Genomic DNA, 16169 nt, shown 5'->3' on the forward strand with positions numbered 1-16169 from the left:
TGAGGGACTCCACTTGTCACTGGCCTCCACTGGGACATGGAGCCATTGACAGCCACTCTTTGGGTGCGGCCATCAAGCCAGTTCCTTATCCATCTAGTGGTCCACCAATCAAACCCATGTGTCACCAGTTTGGAGACCAGGATGTGGTGCGGGACAGTGTCGAAGGCTTTGCTCAGATCCAGGTAAATGACATCAGTTGCTCACCCCTCATCTATTAATTTTGTCACCTGCTCATAGAAGGCCACCAGGTTGGTCAGGCAGGATTTGCCCTTGGCAAAGCCATGCTGACTGTTCCCAATCACCTCTTCACTATTCTTTTGAGCGAGTAGTGACTCCAGGAGGATCTGTTCCATGATCTTTCCAGGCACAGAGGTGAGACTGACTGGCCTGTAGTTCCCTGGTTCCTCCTTCTTGCCCTTTTTGAAGATGGGGGCAATGTTTCCCCTTTTCCAGTCTGTGGGGACTTCACCAGACTGCCAGGACTTTTGAAATATAATAGAGAGGGGTTTAGCAACCTCATCTGCCAGTTCTCTCAGCACCCGTGGGTGTAACCCGTCGGATCCCATGGACTTGAACACTTTCAGGTTCTTCAGATGATCACGAACCTGATCTGCACTTACAATGGGCAGTTCTTCCTCCCTGTCCCTGGCTTTGACTTCCATAACATCAGGAGTGTGGCTAGAGGCCCTTGCAGTGAAGACTGAGGTAAAGAAGTTATTAAGTACCTCAGCCTTTTCCTCATCACAGGTGACCATGTCACCATTTTCTTTTCTGAGGGGGCCCACACCTTCCCTAGTCTTCTTCTTCCCATTAATATACCTGTAAAAGTTCTTAGTATTCCCTTTAATCTCCCTGGCTAGATTCAACTCAAACTCTGCTTTGGCTTTCCTGACCAGGACTCTTGCTGCTCGGGCAGCTTCCTTGTATTCCCCCTGTTCTACCTGTCCTTCCCTCCACTTCCTGTAGAGTTTCCTTTTAAGTAATAGTGTGTCCAGTAGCTCCTTGCCCATCCAGGCAGGCCTCCTAGCATTCTTACCTGCTTTTCTCTTTGTTGGTACACAGAGCTCCTGGACACAGAGGAGGTGGTCCTTGAATACTGACCAGCTGTCCTGGGTCCCTCTTCCCTCCAGGGCTTTGTCCCACGACACTTTGGCTATCAGATCCCTGAAGTGATCAAAATCTGCACACCTAAAGTCTAGGGTCGTGAGCTTGGAATACTTCCTCCTGATTGCCCTGAGGATGTTAAATTCAACTGCTTCATGGTCACTGCAGCCAAGGCCGTCTATGAGCCTCACATTGCTTACCAGCCCTTCCCTGTTGGTGAGAACAAGGTCCAGCATAGCACCATTTCTTGTTGGTTCCTCCACCATTTGGAGGAGGAAGTTGTCTTCTATGCAGTCCAGGAACATCCTGGATTGCTGGTGCCTTGCTGTGTTGTCCCTCCAGCAGATGTCCGGGTGGTTGAAATCACCCATGAGGACCAGGGCTTGTGACCTGGAAGCTGCTTCTATTTGCCTATGGAGGGCCTCATCTGCTTGGATCTGCTGGTCAGGTGGCCTGTAGGAGACCCCCACAGTAATATCTTCTTCCCCTGTCCTGCCTTTAATTTTGACCCATACACTCTCAACTAGCTTATCATCCCTCCCCAGGTGGAGCTCCACTGATTCCAGCTGGCTATTGACATAGAGGGCAACACCTCCTCCTCTCCTTCCCTGCCTATCCTTCCTATATATATATAGCTTTGTTTGTCTTTCCCGAGGTGCTTCTAATGCCACACCAGATATGCATCCTCAAGAATAGCAAGAGAAGGAAAAAAAAACCCACATAAAAATTGCAAACAAGCACAAACAGCATAAATATCACTAGTTTAAAAGTCCCTAACATTACCATCACACTCATAAATCTTTCCTTTTAAGTATTGCTTTCATCAGAGCCCAAGGCCTTTATGGGTCAGTTTGAACTAGAGCATTTCAGATTCCCTACTACTCTACAGCTTGTGCTCCTTCACCAACACTTGCAGAAACCAACAGACTATCATCCAAGCCTGCAAAGCTAGACAACAGAACTAGAACAAAAAACCTCTGCAGAGAGGTGATTTCTATCCAAGGTACACCAATATATTATTTTTAGCAGGGGGGTGTCAAAATCACTTCTTTTTCTTTCAAGAATTGCGATTTCTAATCACTGTAAAGTCTAGTGGCTTTCAACCTTCTTCTACACCCTTTATTGTTAAATATAATTAATTAGACAATAAATACATATGTTATGGAACTCTAGGCAACATCTACATGCAAATTATTCATGTTAGATTAACTTTTCTAAACTGAGAAGGAGATCTGTGTGGAGTAATTGATAACATTCTTGAACTCTAACTGTTAGCAATACACAGGTTTTTAAATGACCCGTCCACCTGCACAAAGAAATTGTTAGGTTTTCTCTCTGATTAATTTCTAATCATTGCTACCCAGGAAAAGGAATTTTACACATAAGTTATATGTGACAGTGTATTATGGTGTGTTAGCTGTGAGCCAACTCCTTGACATCCTCAGGTTGCTGGCAAACAGGAGGTTAAACAGGCTAGCTTAAGCTTTGGGAGAAAAAAAAAAAATCAAGTTCATGTATTTATCTCATGCCTACAATTGACTAAAAGTGTGCACCCACACAGTGCAACATAGCTCAGCCATCATCAGCACAAGACAGTAACTCAATTGTGTTTGAGCATTTAGACATGTAAGGGATGCTGGGCTGGTTTGCATTCTTTCATTTATTAACAATTTCCAGCAATTTAGAAGCTATGAGACTGACTGCAATCCTTTCAGCAAGCTGATTTTAAAATATAAAAATTGTTTAGGTACCTCAAATTTTAATATTTCTATCATCATTTAAAAAACTTAAATATAGAACTGGGGCATTTTTAAAGAAAAAAAAAAATCTATTTTAAAATATTACAGTTGCTAATACTGGCACAGCTTCTCCTGGGTCCTATTTCCAGACAAAGTAATGTGAAATACAATCAACTTAAATCATCAACTTCATTCACCTAACCTAGATTGTCCACTACAAACAAGTAATAAAAATAAATAAATAAAATAAATGGAGGCACAGAATCCATTAAAATCACTTGAGGATCTAGTTGTTTGGCTCTCAGAACAGCTTAATTTGTATTTAAGTGAGTACTTAAGTGAACGTTTTGGCTCCTGAGGAACTGCAATGTTTGGATGAAGTCCATTACATGAGGGTTGCAGTACTTGGGCTTTAGTCAGATTCTGGAGCTGCACTTGGGAAACTCTCTGACTAGCCCTGAGCAAGTCACTAAGTCTAATTGTGCCTCCCACCAAAAAGGTCTCAAAAATTCACTTCATAAATTTATATGGTGTCAGAGACATCTTGAAATCTTAGCTTCATTGAAATCAATGACAAAACTTTTCCTGACTTCCATAGGCTCAGGATTTTGTGTTTTTTAATAAAAAGAAAAACAAATAAATAATCAGAAACCAGGAAGTCCTGAAATTACTGACTGGCCTGGTTACAAACTTGAGAAATGGTGTCTGAATTCTTATTGGTGCAGTTTTCCCAGAAGAGAAAAGAGGGAGAAAGAGGGAGAGAGGGGAAAGAATAAAGATAATTGTTTTCTGGTTTACAGGCAGTTTCCAAGATTACAAATATCTGGAAAACATCTGATGGAAGTCTCTGTCCCAATCTGAAATTAACAATTCAGGACAATTTTCTTTCTTTTAATTTTAAAATAGTTCCATTACAGAAGTTGATTTTAGCTATAAGTTTCTGTACAACACCTGAGCTGAAAGATAATGAAGTGGCATTTTCAGGTTATTCATAAATATCAAGCTAGAATTTACCATGGAAGAAAAGAGAAGGTTGAAGCTATCATAAAAGAAATTGTAAACTCAGATTACAGCCTTAAGTCATTGATCACAGACCCCAAACACTGTGAGGTTCAAACATATCCATACAAACTGAATTTTGAGCACCTTTTTCTTTTACCAGATGCATTGAAGAGGTTGCTTTGACATCTCATAACAGACATCCAGAAGTCTGGTTGCCCAATTCAGGAAAGTGAAAGCAGACATGAGGTTTTAGGACTGTAACAAATCTGAAACAAAACCTCCATACTATTAAAATCTAGTGGTGTGTCTAAAACCTTAACAGCTGTATCTGCTTTCTTTCAAATAAGACAGGAGATCAACTTTTTAGGTGAGGAGGTATATGTATACTTCCCTAGGACACAACTCAATGTCAGTAGAAAGCAGTTTAATTGCAGCCAGAAACAGAAAATAAATCTTCTCCCAGATGAGCAATACCAGACAAAGTATTATAGAGAGTCAACAAAACCATGGGAGGAATAAGCCTGCAGCATTTGTTTCTAAAGCAGCTTATCAAAATGCTAGAAACTGAGACATTGAAATGTACCCGTGGGCTTTCTGAAAGGGTCCTTCGTGCCACCATCAGTAGGAGCTGCTGCTGAAGTGCACTTGCAGCTTGATCCCCAGAAGAAGGCTCTTGGCTCTCTGAAGTGGTAGTACTAGAAGAGCTGAACTGTATTTCACTGTGTACAGAGGGAAGAGAGCAAACAGACTGTTTTAAGGAGCAGTATTTTCCTAGTATTATAGAAACATTACATAAGGAAGCCTGAAATGACATTACTGCTTGGCTCACAGGGCATGGAGCCTTCCTTCTCCCTATCCAATATCTAGCCTAGGCCCACAAAGCAGCTCATGCTCAAATTTAGATCACAGTCTACTACATCCACCTCAGAGAAACAGGTACTTCTGTATCATGAATTTTCTCATTGTGAGATGAGCATCTACAATGACTCATGCTTCAGAAGTGTCTTTTTCTGTCCACTGACAACAATTCAGGTTAAGAGCTGTATATCTACAGAGGAATACTGCAGGGTAGCTACCACAGAGATCCTGGATTAATTTTCAAACAAGCTCACTCAGATACCAAGCTAGTCTGGTCTCACCTATACTGCATTCAGTGAATATTAATTTACCCTACTGAGAATTCAGGCCACAAGAATTTCCTTCTGTCCTAGTGAGAAGACAACACATGAGCTAATTCACATAATGCTAGCTCAGCTATTTCCCATACTGTGCATAAGATCACCCTGGGAGGGTCCTAAGGAAGATACTATTTCTTCCCTACCCTGACCCTCATCTACTGCTGGGACACAGCACTTGAACAGTTTACTTGAGGAAATCTGCACTTACAGCACCAGTACCTGTCGGGTTGCAGAAAAAGTGTGCTATCGTGACATGACTGACTGGGTCCCAGCAAGAGCTATACTGAAATAATTGTTACTTGGGGAAAACTATTTTGGATACTTCTTGCTTAATCTCTACTAAATGGGGTTTATACAATAGGTACCCTGATCTGCTCATAACCCTGATGCCTGCCTTGGGCTTTTACTACTATCATATATGCATGAGGTGAATGCACCTCAGTTCTCATGCAAGGCAGTCAATAGCTATTCTATCTTCCATAAATGAAAGATAACCAGGAAGAAACTATAGCAGTCTTCCTACAGTCAGCCAAGAAGCCTGTGGCAAAGCAAATAATAAAACTCATTAGTTTTAGTTCACTCAATTCTCCGTGCATTTGGGTACCAATTCCCAAAGCCTGGCACATAACCCCTGTTAAGCTGAACGAAAGGGGCTTTAAAATTATGGCTGTGCTGCAATCACTAGCTGGTAACTTAAGTTGGAGTGGCCAGGTCTGTGTTGGGATAAGCTTCAGTGTCTGGATTATTTAAAAGCAGGGCTGGAGTCACACTAACAGCTTGAAATGCGCACACCCTCACTTCCCCTTCAGGACCCACTAGCTCTACCTGGACCAACAAGAACATCAGCAGCCTTGAGATGTCTCCAGAGCAGTCATCCTGTCAGGTAGCTTAGTTTTTAAAAAGCCTTGATCACTATCAGGTGTGGATCCCAGACCTGATATTCACCATGTGCCACTCCGGCAGAGCTATTTGCTGAGTAGAAATAAGAGCACCCCATGTTCCTGACCTAATGGATTCCCTTGTGCTTCCAACTCCTCCTGCTACAAGCAAAAAGGTGATCTGCTCCAGTCAAGACTATTGCCATGTTCACCCTTGAGCAGTACAAGGAAATGAGGGCTTGGTTCAACAGAACCTACTTGATGTTCCAGCCACAAGGCAACACTCCATTAGAAAGCATCTCCTTTGTGGTTCATTTAGCACCTTGTCAGCAGTCAATCACAAAAGAGTACAGAAGAGATGGGAAAAGATCCAAGAACACAAATCTCAATCAAAAGATGCAGGCAGGCAAGGAAGAAAGGCAGGAAGGCATCTTAAGTGCCATTACACAGCATGGGGAGGGAAACAGGTGATTAGACCCAGTCAGCACAGGTTCATGAAGGTCCTGCTTGATGAACCTGATCTCTTTCTATGACAAAGTGACCTGCTTAGTGGATAAGGGAAAGGCTCTGGATGCTTTTACCTGGACTTTAATAAAGCATTTGACATTGTCTCCCACAGTATCTTCTTGAAGAAAGTGGCTGTTCATGGCTTGGATGAGTGGAAGCTTTGATGAGTAAAAAACTGGCTGCATGGTCAGGCCCAAAAAGTGGTGGTGAACAGAGTTAAATCCAGTTGGAAGCCAGTCACTAGTGGTGTTCCCCAAGACTCAGTTTGGGGGCTAGTTCTCTTTACTATCTTTATCTGGATGAGGGAATTTAGTGCACCCCCAGTATGTCTGCAGATGACACTAAGCTGGGAGGGAGTGCTGATCTGCTTGAGTGTAGGAAGGCTCTACAGAAAGATCAGGACACGGTGGGTCAAACCCAAGGTCAATGCTATGAGTTTTAACAAGTCCAAGTGCCAGGTCCTGCACTTGGGTCACAACAACCCCATGCAATGTTACAGGCTTGGGACAGAGTGGCTAGAAAGCTGCCTGGCAGAGAAAGCCTTGGGGGTGTTGATCAACCATCAGCTGAACATGGGCCAACAGTGTGCAAAGGTAGCCAAGAAGGCCAACAGCACCATGGCTTGAATCAGCAACAGTGTGAACAGTACAACCAGAGAAATGATTGTGCCCCTGTACTTCGAATTACTGAGGTCACACTTGAGCACTGGGTTCAATTTTGGACCACTTGCTACAAGACAGACCTTGAGGTGCTGGAGAATGTCCAGAAAAAAGCAACAAAGCTGGTGAAGGATCTGGAGAACAAGTCTTATGAGGAGTGGCTGAGAGAATTGATCCCCCAGGGATCAGTGCTGGGCCCCATGCTCCTTAACATCTTTACTGATGATCTGGATGAGGGCATTGAGTCTATCATCAGTAAATTTGCTGACGACACCAAGCTGGGGGCAGGAGTTGATCTGCTGGAGGGTAGAGAGGCTCTGCAGAGAGACCTCAACAGGCAGGACAGATGGGCAGAATCCAACGACATGAGATTTAACACATCCAAGAGCTGGGTTCTGCACATTGGCCACAGCAACCCCATGCAGAGATACAGGCTGGGGTCAGAGTGGCTGGAGAGAAGCCAGGCAGAGAGGGACGTGGGGGTACTGGTTGATGGTAGGCTGAACATGAGCCTGCAGTGTGCCCAGGCAGCCAAGAGGGCCAATGGCATCCTGGCCTGCATCAGGAACAGTGTGGCCAGCAGGAGCAGGGAGGTCATTCTGCCCCTGTACACTGCACTGGTTAGGCCACACCTCGAGTACTGTGTCCAGTTCTGGGCCCCTCAGTTTAGGAAGGAGGTTGACTTGCTGGAACAAGTCCAGAGAAGGGCAACGAAGTTGGTGAGGGGTTTGGAACACAAGCCCTATGAGGAAAGACTGAGGGAGCTGGGATTGCTCAGCCTGGAGAAGAGGAGACTCAGGGGTGACCTTATCACTCTCTACAACTACCTGAAGGGAGGTTGTAGACAGGCGGATGATGGTCTCTTCTCCCAGGCAGCCAGTACCAGAACAAGAGGACACAGTCTCACGCTGCGCCAGGGGAGGTTTAGGTTGGATGTTAGGAAGCAGTTCTATACAGAGAGAGTGATTGCCCATTGGAATGGGCTGCCCGGGGAGGTGGTGGAGTCGCCGTCATTGGAGGTTTTCAGGAGGAGACTTGATGGGGTGCTTGGTGCCATGGGTTAGTTGTTTAGGTGGGTTGGATTGGTTGATGGGTTGGACGCGATGATCTTGAAGGTCTCTCCCAACCTGGTTTGGTTTATTCTATTCTTATTCTATTCTAAACTGGGGTTACATAGTCTGGAGAAAAGGAGGCGGAAGGGAGACCTTATCCCTCTTAATAACTCCCTGAAAGGAGACTGTAGTGAGGTGGGTGTTGGTCTCTTTTCCCTAGTATCAAGTGATAGGAGAAGAGGAAATAACCTCAAGTTGCACCTTGGGAGGTTTAGGTTAGATATTTGAAGAAAGGCCTTCACTGAAAGGGTTCTGAAATACTGGAAAGTTTTCCCCCTCCCACCCCAGGGAGGTGGTTGAATCACAATCTCTGGAGTTGCTTAAAAGACACAGAGATGTGGTGCTAAGGGACATGGTTTAGCACCAGACTTGGTAGTTAAGACACTGGTCAAACTCAATGATCTTAAAGCTCCTTTCCAATTCAAACAATTCTGATACTATAAAGTCTAGAGGAATACATCCCAGGAGGAATATTGCTACAGATAAGGACTACAGAGGTCAGCTATGCCTTTTGCATATTGTGAAGTGCCCTACTCAAGGGTGACCTTCTTCAGCTTGAAGGATGGCAATGGATTTTTTTCCCTCCCTTCCCTTTCTTCCTGTCAGGATGAATTGTCCTGTTCCTTGTCATTTTGGGTGCAACCCTGGGACTCCCTGTTCACAGCAGAAAAAAGATAAGCACATCCTGAAAAGCAACCTGACAAAACAGCAGAGGCATAGACAGTTGCTACTCATATCTTCCTGAAGGAAGAGTTAATCTCCAACAACTTTCCACATTTTAAGCTGTCTTTCTACAAAAGCCAGCTGGAGTCAAGAGTAATTATAATTTGCATGATGTCTTTTATCCCATGTTTGCCAACAATGGATGACAGATCCACAGGTCAAGATATTCCCCTGATACTCTGTTCTCAGGAGTCAAAATTCTCGTACTCATAAGAGGTCTTCCAAGAATAAATTTAATAGATCAAATCATCTCATATTAGACTTGAAAATAACTTGAAAAGCCAGAAGATTCCACAGCCTGTTTTATCTTTACCGAAAAAAATAATAGCTCTACCTGTCAGCAACAGCAGAACAGTTTGCAAGCAGCTGAGACTGGTGAAAAGGCTGAAAAATTTGTAGGCCTGCAAAGGCACTTAGGGCAGAGACACTAGAAAAGGCAGAGACAGCAAAGCAACAATTCCAAAATCAGAAGCCGTCATCTGGTCTTCATCTGCCTCCTATGCTTTTTATTCATCAGCCTCATTTCTCTGTATCTTCTTATTCTTTTCTCATCTCTAGTCGCCCTCAGCTCCTGTTCATTTTTTATTTCTTCCTCAAACCTATTTTCCACACAACCTCCTTCTGACATTCACTTGCTGCATGCCAGGTGCTGAACTGCTTGCGCAGCTACAGGAAGCTGTACATCTCACCCGATGACACTGTTATCACACTGACTGCAAATATCAGTAAGAAATGCGGTGGTGGTGTTTGTGTTTTTGTAAGCCCATAAACTAGATTCCATAAATTTATTACCGTATATAAATAGGAGCAAACACTCTCTAATCATAAAACCATTATAACAGAGCTGTTTGCAGTGTAGCAGGGAATCTTGCTAAACAGAAAATCTGTTCATTTGCAGAATCAAATTAATGTTATCAAGATCTACTACAGTAAACTGCACTGCTAATGTAAGCAAAGGTATAATTGAACTAAATTTTGAATAATAAATTATTAACTAAAAATATCTTTGATAAACGCAACCGCTGCAGATCAAATGCAAAAGATACACAGCACCCTCTACTGGTAACTGGTTAAGTTGGAAAAAAAAATTTCCTGGCTCATAACTCAGTTTTTGTAAGAACAGTGAGTCAACATAAACTAGCTGAGCAATCATACAACAGTGAGAATGTTTTAGTATACCCACAGAACACTAGAAAAACCTTCCTTTTCCCTCTGATTAGTCTGTGATAGTTGCCCTACACCACTGACAATTTGGCCCAAGCCATTCAACTATAAAACAGTCCCTTCATTAAGGATTAACTAGTCTGGAGCCTGAACACATCTCAAGGTAAGATCATTTTACAGGCTCACCACAAAGAATTCTCCATTAATATTGTATTTTTGTAGGTCTTGGCTAAGTTTCATTTTAACTTGCATATGGGAGAAAGGACAAGAAATCACAGAATCATAGAATCAGTCAGGGTTGGAAGGGACCACAAGGATCATCTAGTTCCAATCCCCCTGCCATGGGAGGCCAGCAGAGCCTCATCCAGCCTGGTCTACAGCAGTCACAGTAAAACATCACCTTCCTCTTAGTGGCCTTCATGTGCTTAAAGCCAGAAAGATCAGAATAGATGTGTTCAGGTAGTTGTCTGGGTCATTACAAAGTCTAGCAGCATGTAACAAATATATAATAAATAATAAATAACATAGCTGAGTAATTTGTAATACTCAACAAAATTCCATCTATTTCTACTCATTGTTAATCAAGTCTTCAGTGCAAAGCTGCCAGCATTTACCTGACAACAGAAACTGCACAATTCAGGATTGAGATTAAATCCACTAGTTGCAGATATTGCTGCTTTTTCAGCAGGACATGATTTACAATTCCAGATTGTACTACAAAATAACCAGATTTAAATTAAAATGTAACTTAAAAGTATGTAAGAAAACCGAAATAAGCAAAAGTGAGACCAGCATTAAGATTGGATAACGATGTGACAAACTTGATCACAGCAAACACGTCAAAAAGATGAAAAGGAAAAAAAGCTTCTCATTTTTTGAAAGAACAGTTTCAGAAAGAGTACTACTAATTCAGAACACATATGTTAACTCTCCTTAGTGATTACTGCTGAGGTGAGCTCAAGCTAACTTGACAGGCCGCTTAAATCTGGTTCACATTTTGCTACCCATGCAGAAGGATTTGGGGATGATTTGGGGCACATTTTAACTAGCAAAAAACCCACCTCCAACAATAATAAGATAAAATAGCATAGTTTAGAGAATGTCAAGGCCAGGTATACTGGTTTACTGACAGAACAGACAGAAAAATAGACGAGATCACTGTTGAAGTTTTGCAATGGATTATGAACCGAGCAGTAGCACAGATTAAGTTCATTAAATCTAATACTCTTTATGGACAGAAAAACCTTATGGAGCATATTACCACAAGTGCTGCAGGCAGTACAAAGACAAGAAAGGCAAGAAATGATGCATGCCTTCTTACTTAGGTGTTGCAAGAATGAGATCCACTCAGCACACCCTTGCATCTCTGTATTCAGATTTTATTTAGATAACAAGCATGTAAATTGATAACATGCATTTCAGAGCAGAGAAAATGACCCCTACCATTCTATGATACTAACAACTTAAAAAACAATAAGCATGTTCTAGCTAACAAACTATAGGATGCATTTTGAGGAGATACAGCTTTACTGGAGTTAATGCATTACAGCAACCATGGTTCCATTAGGTCTAATCTTTTAAAACATCCCTTTTAGCTCTCCTTATGAAATGGTGGGAGAGAAAACCCAGTCCCAAAAGCTAAAGCACTAACGAAGCTTAGTCATGAGCAGGATTTTGCTGCCATCATGTGGCACGATGGTCCCCTCCAATCTCAGTCTCATACTGTAGAAAACGTTCTGCATTCACAGAGTGTAAGAGGAGGTAATCCTACAAATATGGAAAGGATTGTAAGTGGCCAAGGTAACAAGGGTTTCCTCTTGCCCGAGCAAACCAGCAGGAAATTACGAAGCCTGGAAAGCATGCTTTTCAGAGAAATCCATGGCTTCATCATAATTCAAACGTTTCAGCTTATTTATGTGTTCAAGCAGCACTATGCTGAGGTGACCAGCTCATCAGAAATCACTGAGTTTAGAAAATAACTATATTTGCAGCATCCATTTCAAAATGTGTTCTTCTACAGAGATGCACAACCTGTCAACAGCTTTACAGAATCCTTAAGACAGCAGCCTAATAACAGATCCATTGATGATCTTCGTTATTTGGGCCACCTTGTTGAGAAATATAAAGATGACTCAGAGATACAGTGCTTTATCATTCTAAAATGGCTTTTTTGAAACACTAATCTACTTAAGTCTGCTTTCTCCTATGAGAAATAAACCTCAAAGGTTCAGGGAATTTTCCAGCAGTGAGCATACTAAAGTATTAATGGGTTTTAGACTGGAGACACAGTAGCACTAAGGCATTCATATAGCGTAATGCACTCAAGCAGCTTATTCAGGGATGTGAATGTAGATCAAATAATTTAAATCACCAATCTAAAGTTCGTTCTTTTGCCTAGGGCCCAGAAAGACTAGCACTCTGCAGCTGTACTGGCAGGTAACTTAAATTATTTTCTTAGTACTTAGTCATTATTTTGCTGCAACTGCTTCTTTTTAATCTATTTGCTTTGCTGTTGATTAAAAAAAAAAAAAAATCTCAGACAAACAAACAAAAATGAAGCTTTTTTTTTTTTTTAATGAAGTTATCTACCTGTCCTGCAAAGTGTTTTGGACTCAAACTAAAACTTAGCTTCTTAGAAGTTCAGTGTACGTGTCAAAGCCCCATCTAAAAAACAAAGTAAGGCGTTTAAGAGGACTAACTGTTCAGACAGAACATTGGAATGCAATGAATCCACAAATTGTACTGGTATTGATGAACCACATGTAATACTAAAACATACCTAATTCCAAAACATGCATAGATTATAGTCTTTTAATAATTACATATATAAAAGACCAAGAAAGCAGCAGAAGGCTCAAATGAGAATAATTAATGTTTATAAGTATACAGCATGTAAAGTGTGTACCTACATAATCAATTTCAAGTGAAATCCTGAGTGTCACTTAGCAGGTAGGAAAACTGGCAGCTAAGACATAAAAATGTTTGGTTGGTTGTTTTTTCCCTCAAAGCTCAGCAATCATTCTTTCTGCTCCATTTCTCAAATATATCAGCTGTATGCCATACATCCATTTCTGCGGCCTATCTTACATACTCATTTTAAACTCCAGCTACTATCACACACATGCAGCACAGTAGCTTGCTGATGTAATTTACAGCTACTGTCACCAGACAAATGAATAAACTCTAGAAAGAAGTCCAGCACTTAAGTCTATATGTGCATTTAAATAAATCAAATGTGTTTTGCATCACAAAGTTGAATCACTGTTGGTAAAAACTTGGGACTATTCTGAAGACATCAACTCTATCTCTTTAAAATCAATTACATATGAATAATGACAACCACCAGCACAGAACTGAGAGTTTAAATATGATTTTCTTCTCAGGACTTTAGCATAGGAGTAAGAAAATAGCTCAATATTACAAACATTACTTTTATAAATCACATTCACTAAAACTCAAAGTATTATTTGACAGAAACATAAACGGCCAAATGCTTTCATAGCATAGAAAAGCAGAAAGAACAAGCAATTTGAATGCTTAATCATTGGAGTATTTCAGATTATGATGTAAAAATACCCAGTTCTTAAATAACTTCATATGTAACAGTATTATATTTTGATACCTGTCATTGCTATGATCAGGTGACCCGCCTGGTGGATGTGGGGAGGCCTGTGGATGTGGTCTGCCTGGACCTCAGCAAGGCCTTTGACACTGTCCCCCATAGCAAACTCCTGGCCAAGCTGTCAGCCCATGGCTTGGACAGGAGCACACTGCGATGGGTTAGGAACTGGCTGGATGGCCAAGCCCAGAGAGTGGTGGTGAATGGTGCCACATCCAGCTGGCGGCCAGTCACTAGTGGTGTGCCCCAAGGGATCAGTGCTGGGCCCTGTGCTCTTTAACATCTTTATTGATGATCTGGATGAGGGCATTGAGTCCATCATCAGTAAATTTGCTAACGACACCAAGCTGGGGGCAGGAGTTGATCTGCTGGAGGGTAGAGAGGCTCTGCAGAGGGACCTCGACAGGCTGGACAGATGGGCAGAGTCCAACGGCATGAGATTTAACACATCCAAGTGCCGGGTTCTGCACATTGGCCACAACAACCCCATGCAGTGCTACAGGCTGGGGTCAGAGTGGCTGGAGAGCAGCCAGGCAGAGAGGGACCTGAGGGTACTGGTTGATGGTAGGCTGAACATGAGCCTGCAGTGAGCCCAGGCAGCTAAGACGGCCAATGGCATCCTGGCCTGCATCAGGAACAGTGTGGCTAGCAGGAGCAGGGAGGTCATTCTGCCCCTGTACACTGCACTGGTTAGGCCACACCTCGAGTACTGTGTCCAGTTCTGGGCCCCTCAGTTTAGGAAGGATGTTGACTTGCTGGAAAAAGTCCAGAGAAGGGAAACGAAGTTGGTGAGGAGTCTGGAACACAAGCCCTATGAGGAGAGGCTGAGGGAGCTGAGATTGCTTAGCCTGGAGAAGAGGAGACTCAGGGGTGACCTTATCACTCTCTACAACTACCTGAAGGGAGGTTGTAGACAGGCGGATGATGGTCTCTTCTCCCAGGCACCCAGTACCAGAACAAGAGGACACAGTCTCAGGCTGCGCCAGGGGAGGTTCAGGTTGGATTTTAGGAAGAAGTTCTACACAGAAAGAGTGATTGCCCATTGGAATGGGCTGCCCAAGGAGGTGGTGGAATCGCCATCATTGGAGGTTTTCAGGAGGAGACTTGATGGGGTGCTTGGTGCCATGGGTTAGATTTTTAGGTGGGTTGGATTGGTTGATGGGTTGGACGCAGTGATCTTGAAGGTCTCTTCCAACCTGGTTTGGTTTATTCTTGGTTTATTCTAAGAACACAATTTTATACGTGACCAAAAAGGTAGAATACGTTTTTGCTAGAACTACACAGAAACTATCAAAACAGTAAAGTATGTTACAGGGGTGTCCTCAAGTTTATTCTAAGTTTATTTTTTCTGTCTTTGGACAGAACAAAAGAGTAAGATATAGGCAGCATTGCATTTTACTTGAGAAAAGAAACTGCAGCAGTTTACATTACTTGAAAAAAGTTTCTCATAGATGTGAAACCAGAAAGGACAAGATGCCTATAGATCAACTGCTTGCATTCAAATCATTTAGAAAGATAGACATATTTATTTCATACCCATGTTAAGAACAGTTACATTATTGAGAGATATCAAATACTGACAAAGTTTTTCATGGATATGCATGATTAGAAGGTCTTTTCCAACCTGGTCTATTCTATTCTATTCTAGTGCTCAAACTTCTAAAGAAGAGGCCCAGTATGCAAAGAAACATTTAGAAAAGTAATTGAATATTTTAAAATGTTAGCCTCATACAGCAAGTGTGCACAGAACATATGGTTGTTGATAAATTTATAAATCCACATTGATGTACTTTAGTGTCCTATTAGCCTCTGTACTGCAGACAGGATCAGACAAAAAATCATAAATCCTACTATTATAATTACTGTCATTTTAGGGGGTTGTGCTTTCACTGCTATTTATGAGCCACTTTATATGTGTCTTGGTTTTGGCTGGGAGAGTCAATTTTCTTGCAACTAGCTGGTTCAGTACAGCATTTTGGATGTAGTGTGAGAATAAATAATCTTGGTAACATATGGATGTTTTAGGTGTTGCTAGGCAGTGTTCACACTAAATCAAGGCCTTTGCAACTTCCCGTGTCTGCCAGTGAGAAGGCTGAAGGAACACGGTAAGTTGTGAGGAGGTACAGCCAGGACAGCTGACACAGACTGGCTAAAGGAATATTCCATACCATACATCATGGCCAGCATGTAAATTTGAGTGAAAGCTGTCCAGGAATTGCTGCTTGGAAATTGATAGGGCATCAGTTAGTTTACCTGTATTGTGCATCACTTGTTTTAGATATTCTCATTATTTCCACACAATTCTTACTATTTTTTCCCCTTTTCTACCCCATTGAAAACTTTCTTTGTATCAACCCATGAGTTTCAATATTTTTTTTTTGTGGTTTGGATTGTCTTTTTTCCTCCCCTAGATTCTTTCCTCCATCCCACTGGGTGCAGGACAGCAAGGCAAGAAGCTGTGTCATGGTTAGTTGCTGGCTGGAG

At 42.1% G+C, this 16169-nt stretch overlaps 1 protein-coding gene across 3 annotated transcripts in view; it reads right to left on the bottom strand.

Moving 5' to 3' along the window:
• Nucleotides 1–16169, bottom strand: part of PCNX2 (pecanex 2) — a 163457-nt gene that overhangs the window by 117702 nt on the left and 29586 nt on the right. For all 3 annotated transcript variants that reach the window (XM_068154361.1, XM_068154371.1, XM_068154380.1), the window contains exon 9: nt 4429–4564. In XM_068154361.1, coding sequence (XP_068010462.1) covers nt 4429–4564 — 136 coding nt within the window. The remainder of the gene's footprint in view (nt 1–4428; nt 4565–16169) is intronic.

The sequence above is a fragment of the Melanerpes formicivorus genome, unplaced genomic scaffold (genome assembly GCF_026170545.1).
Source record: "Melanerpes formicivorus ecotype bairdi unplaced genomic scaffold, bMelFor1.0.p_v2 SCAF_2, whole genome shotgun sequence".
NCBI classification, from domain to species: Eukaryota; Metazoa; Chordata; class Aves; order Piciformes; family Picidae; genus Melanerpes; species Melanerpes formicivorus.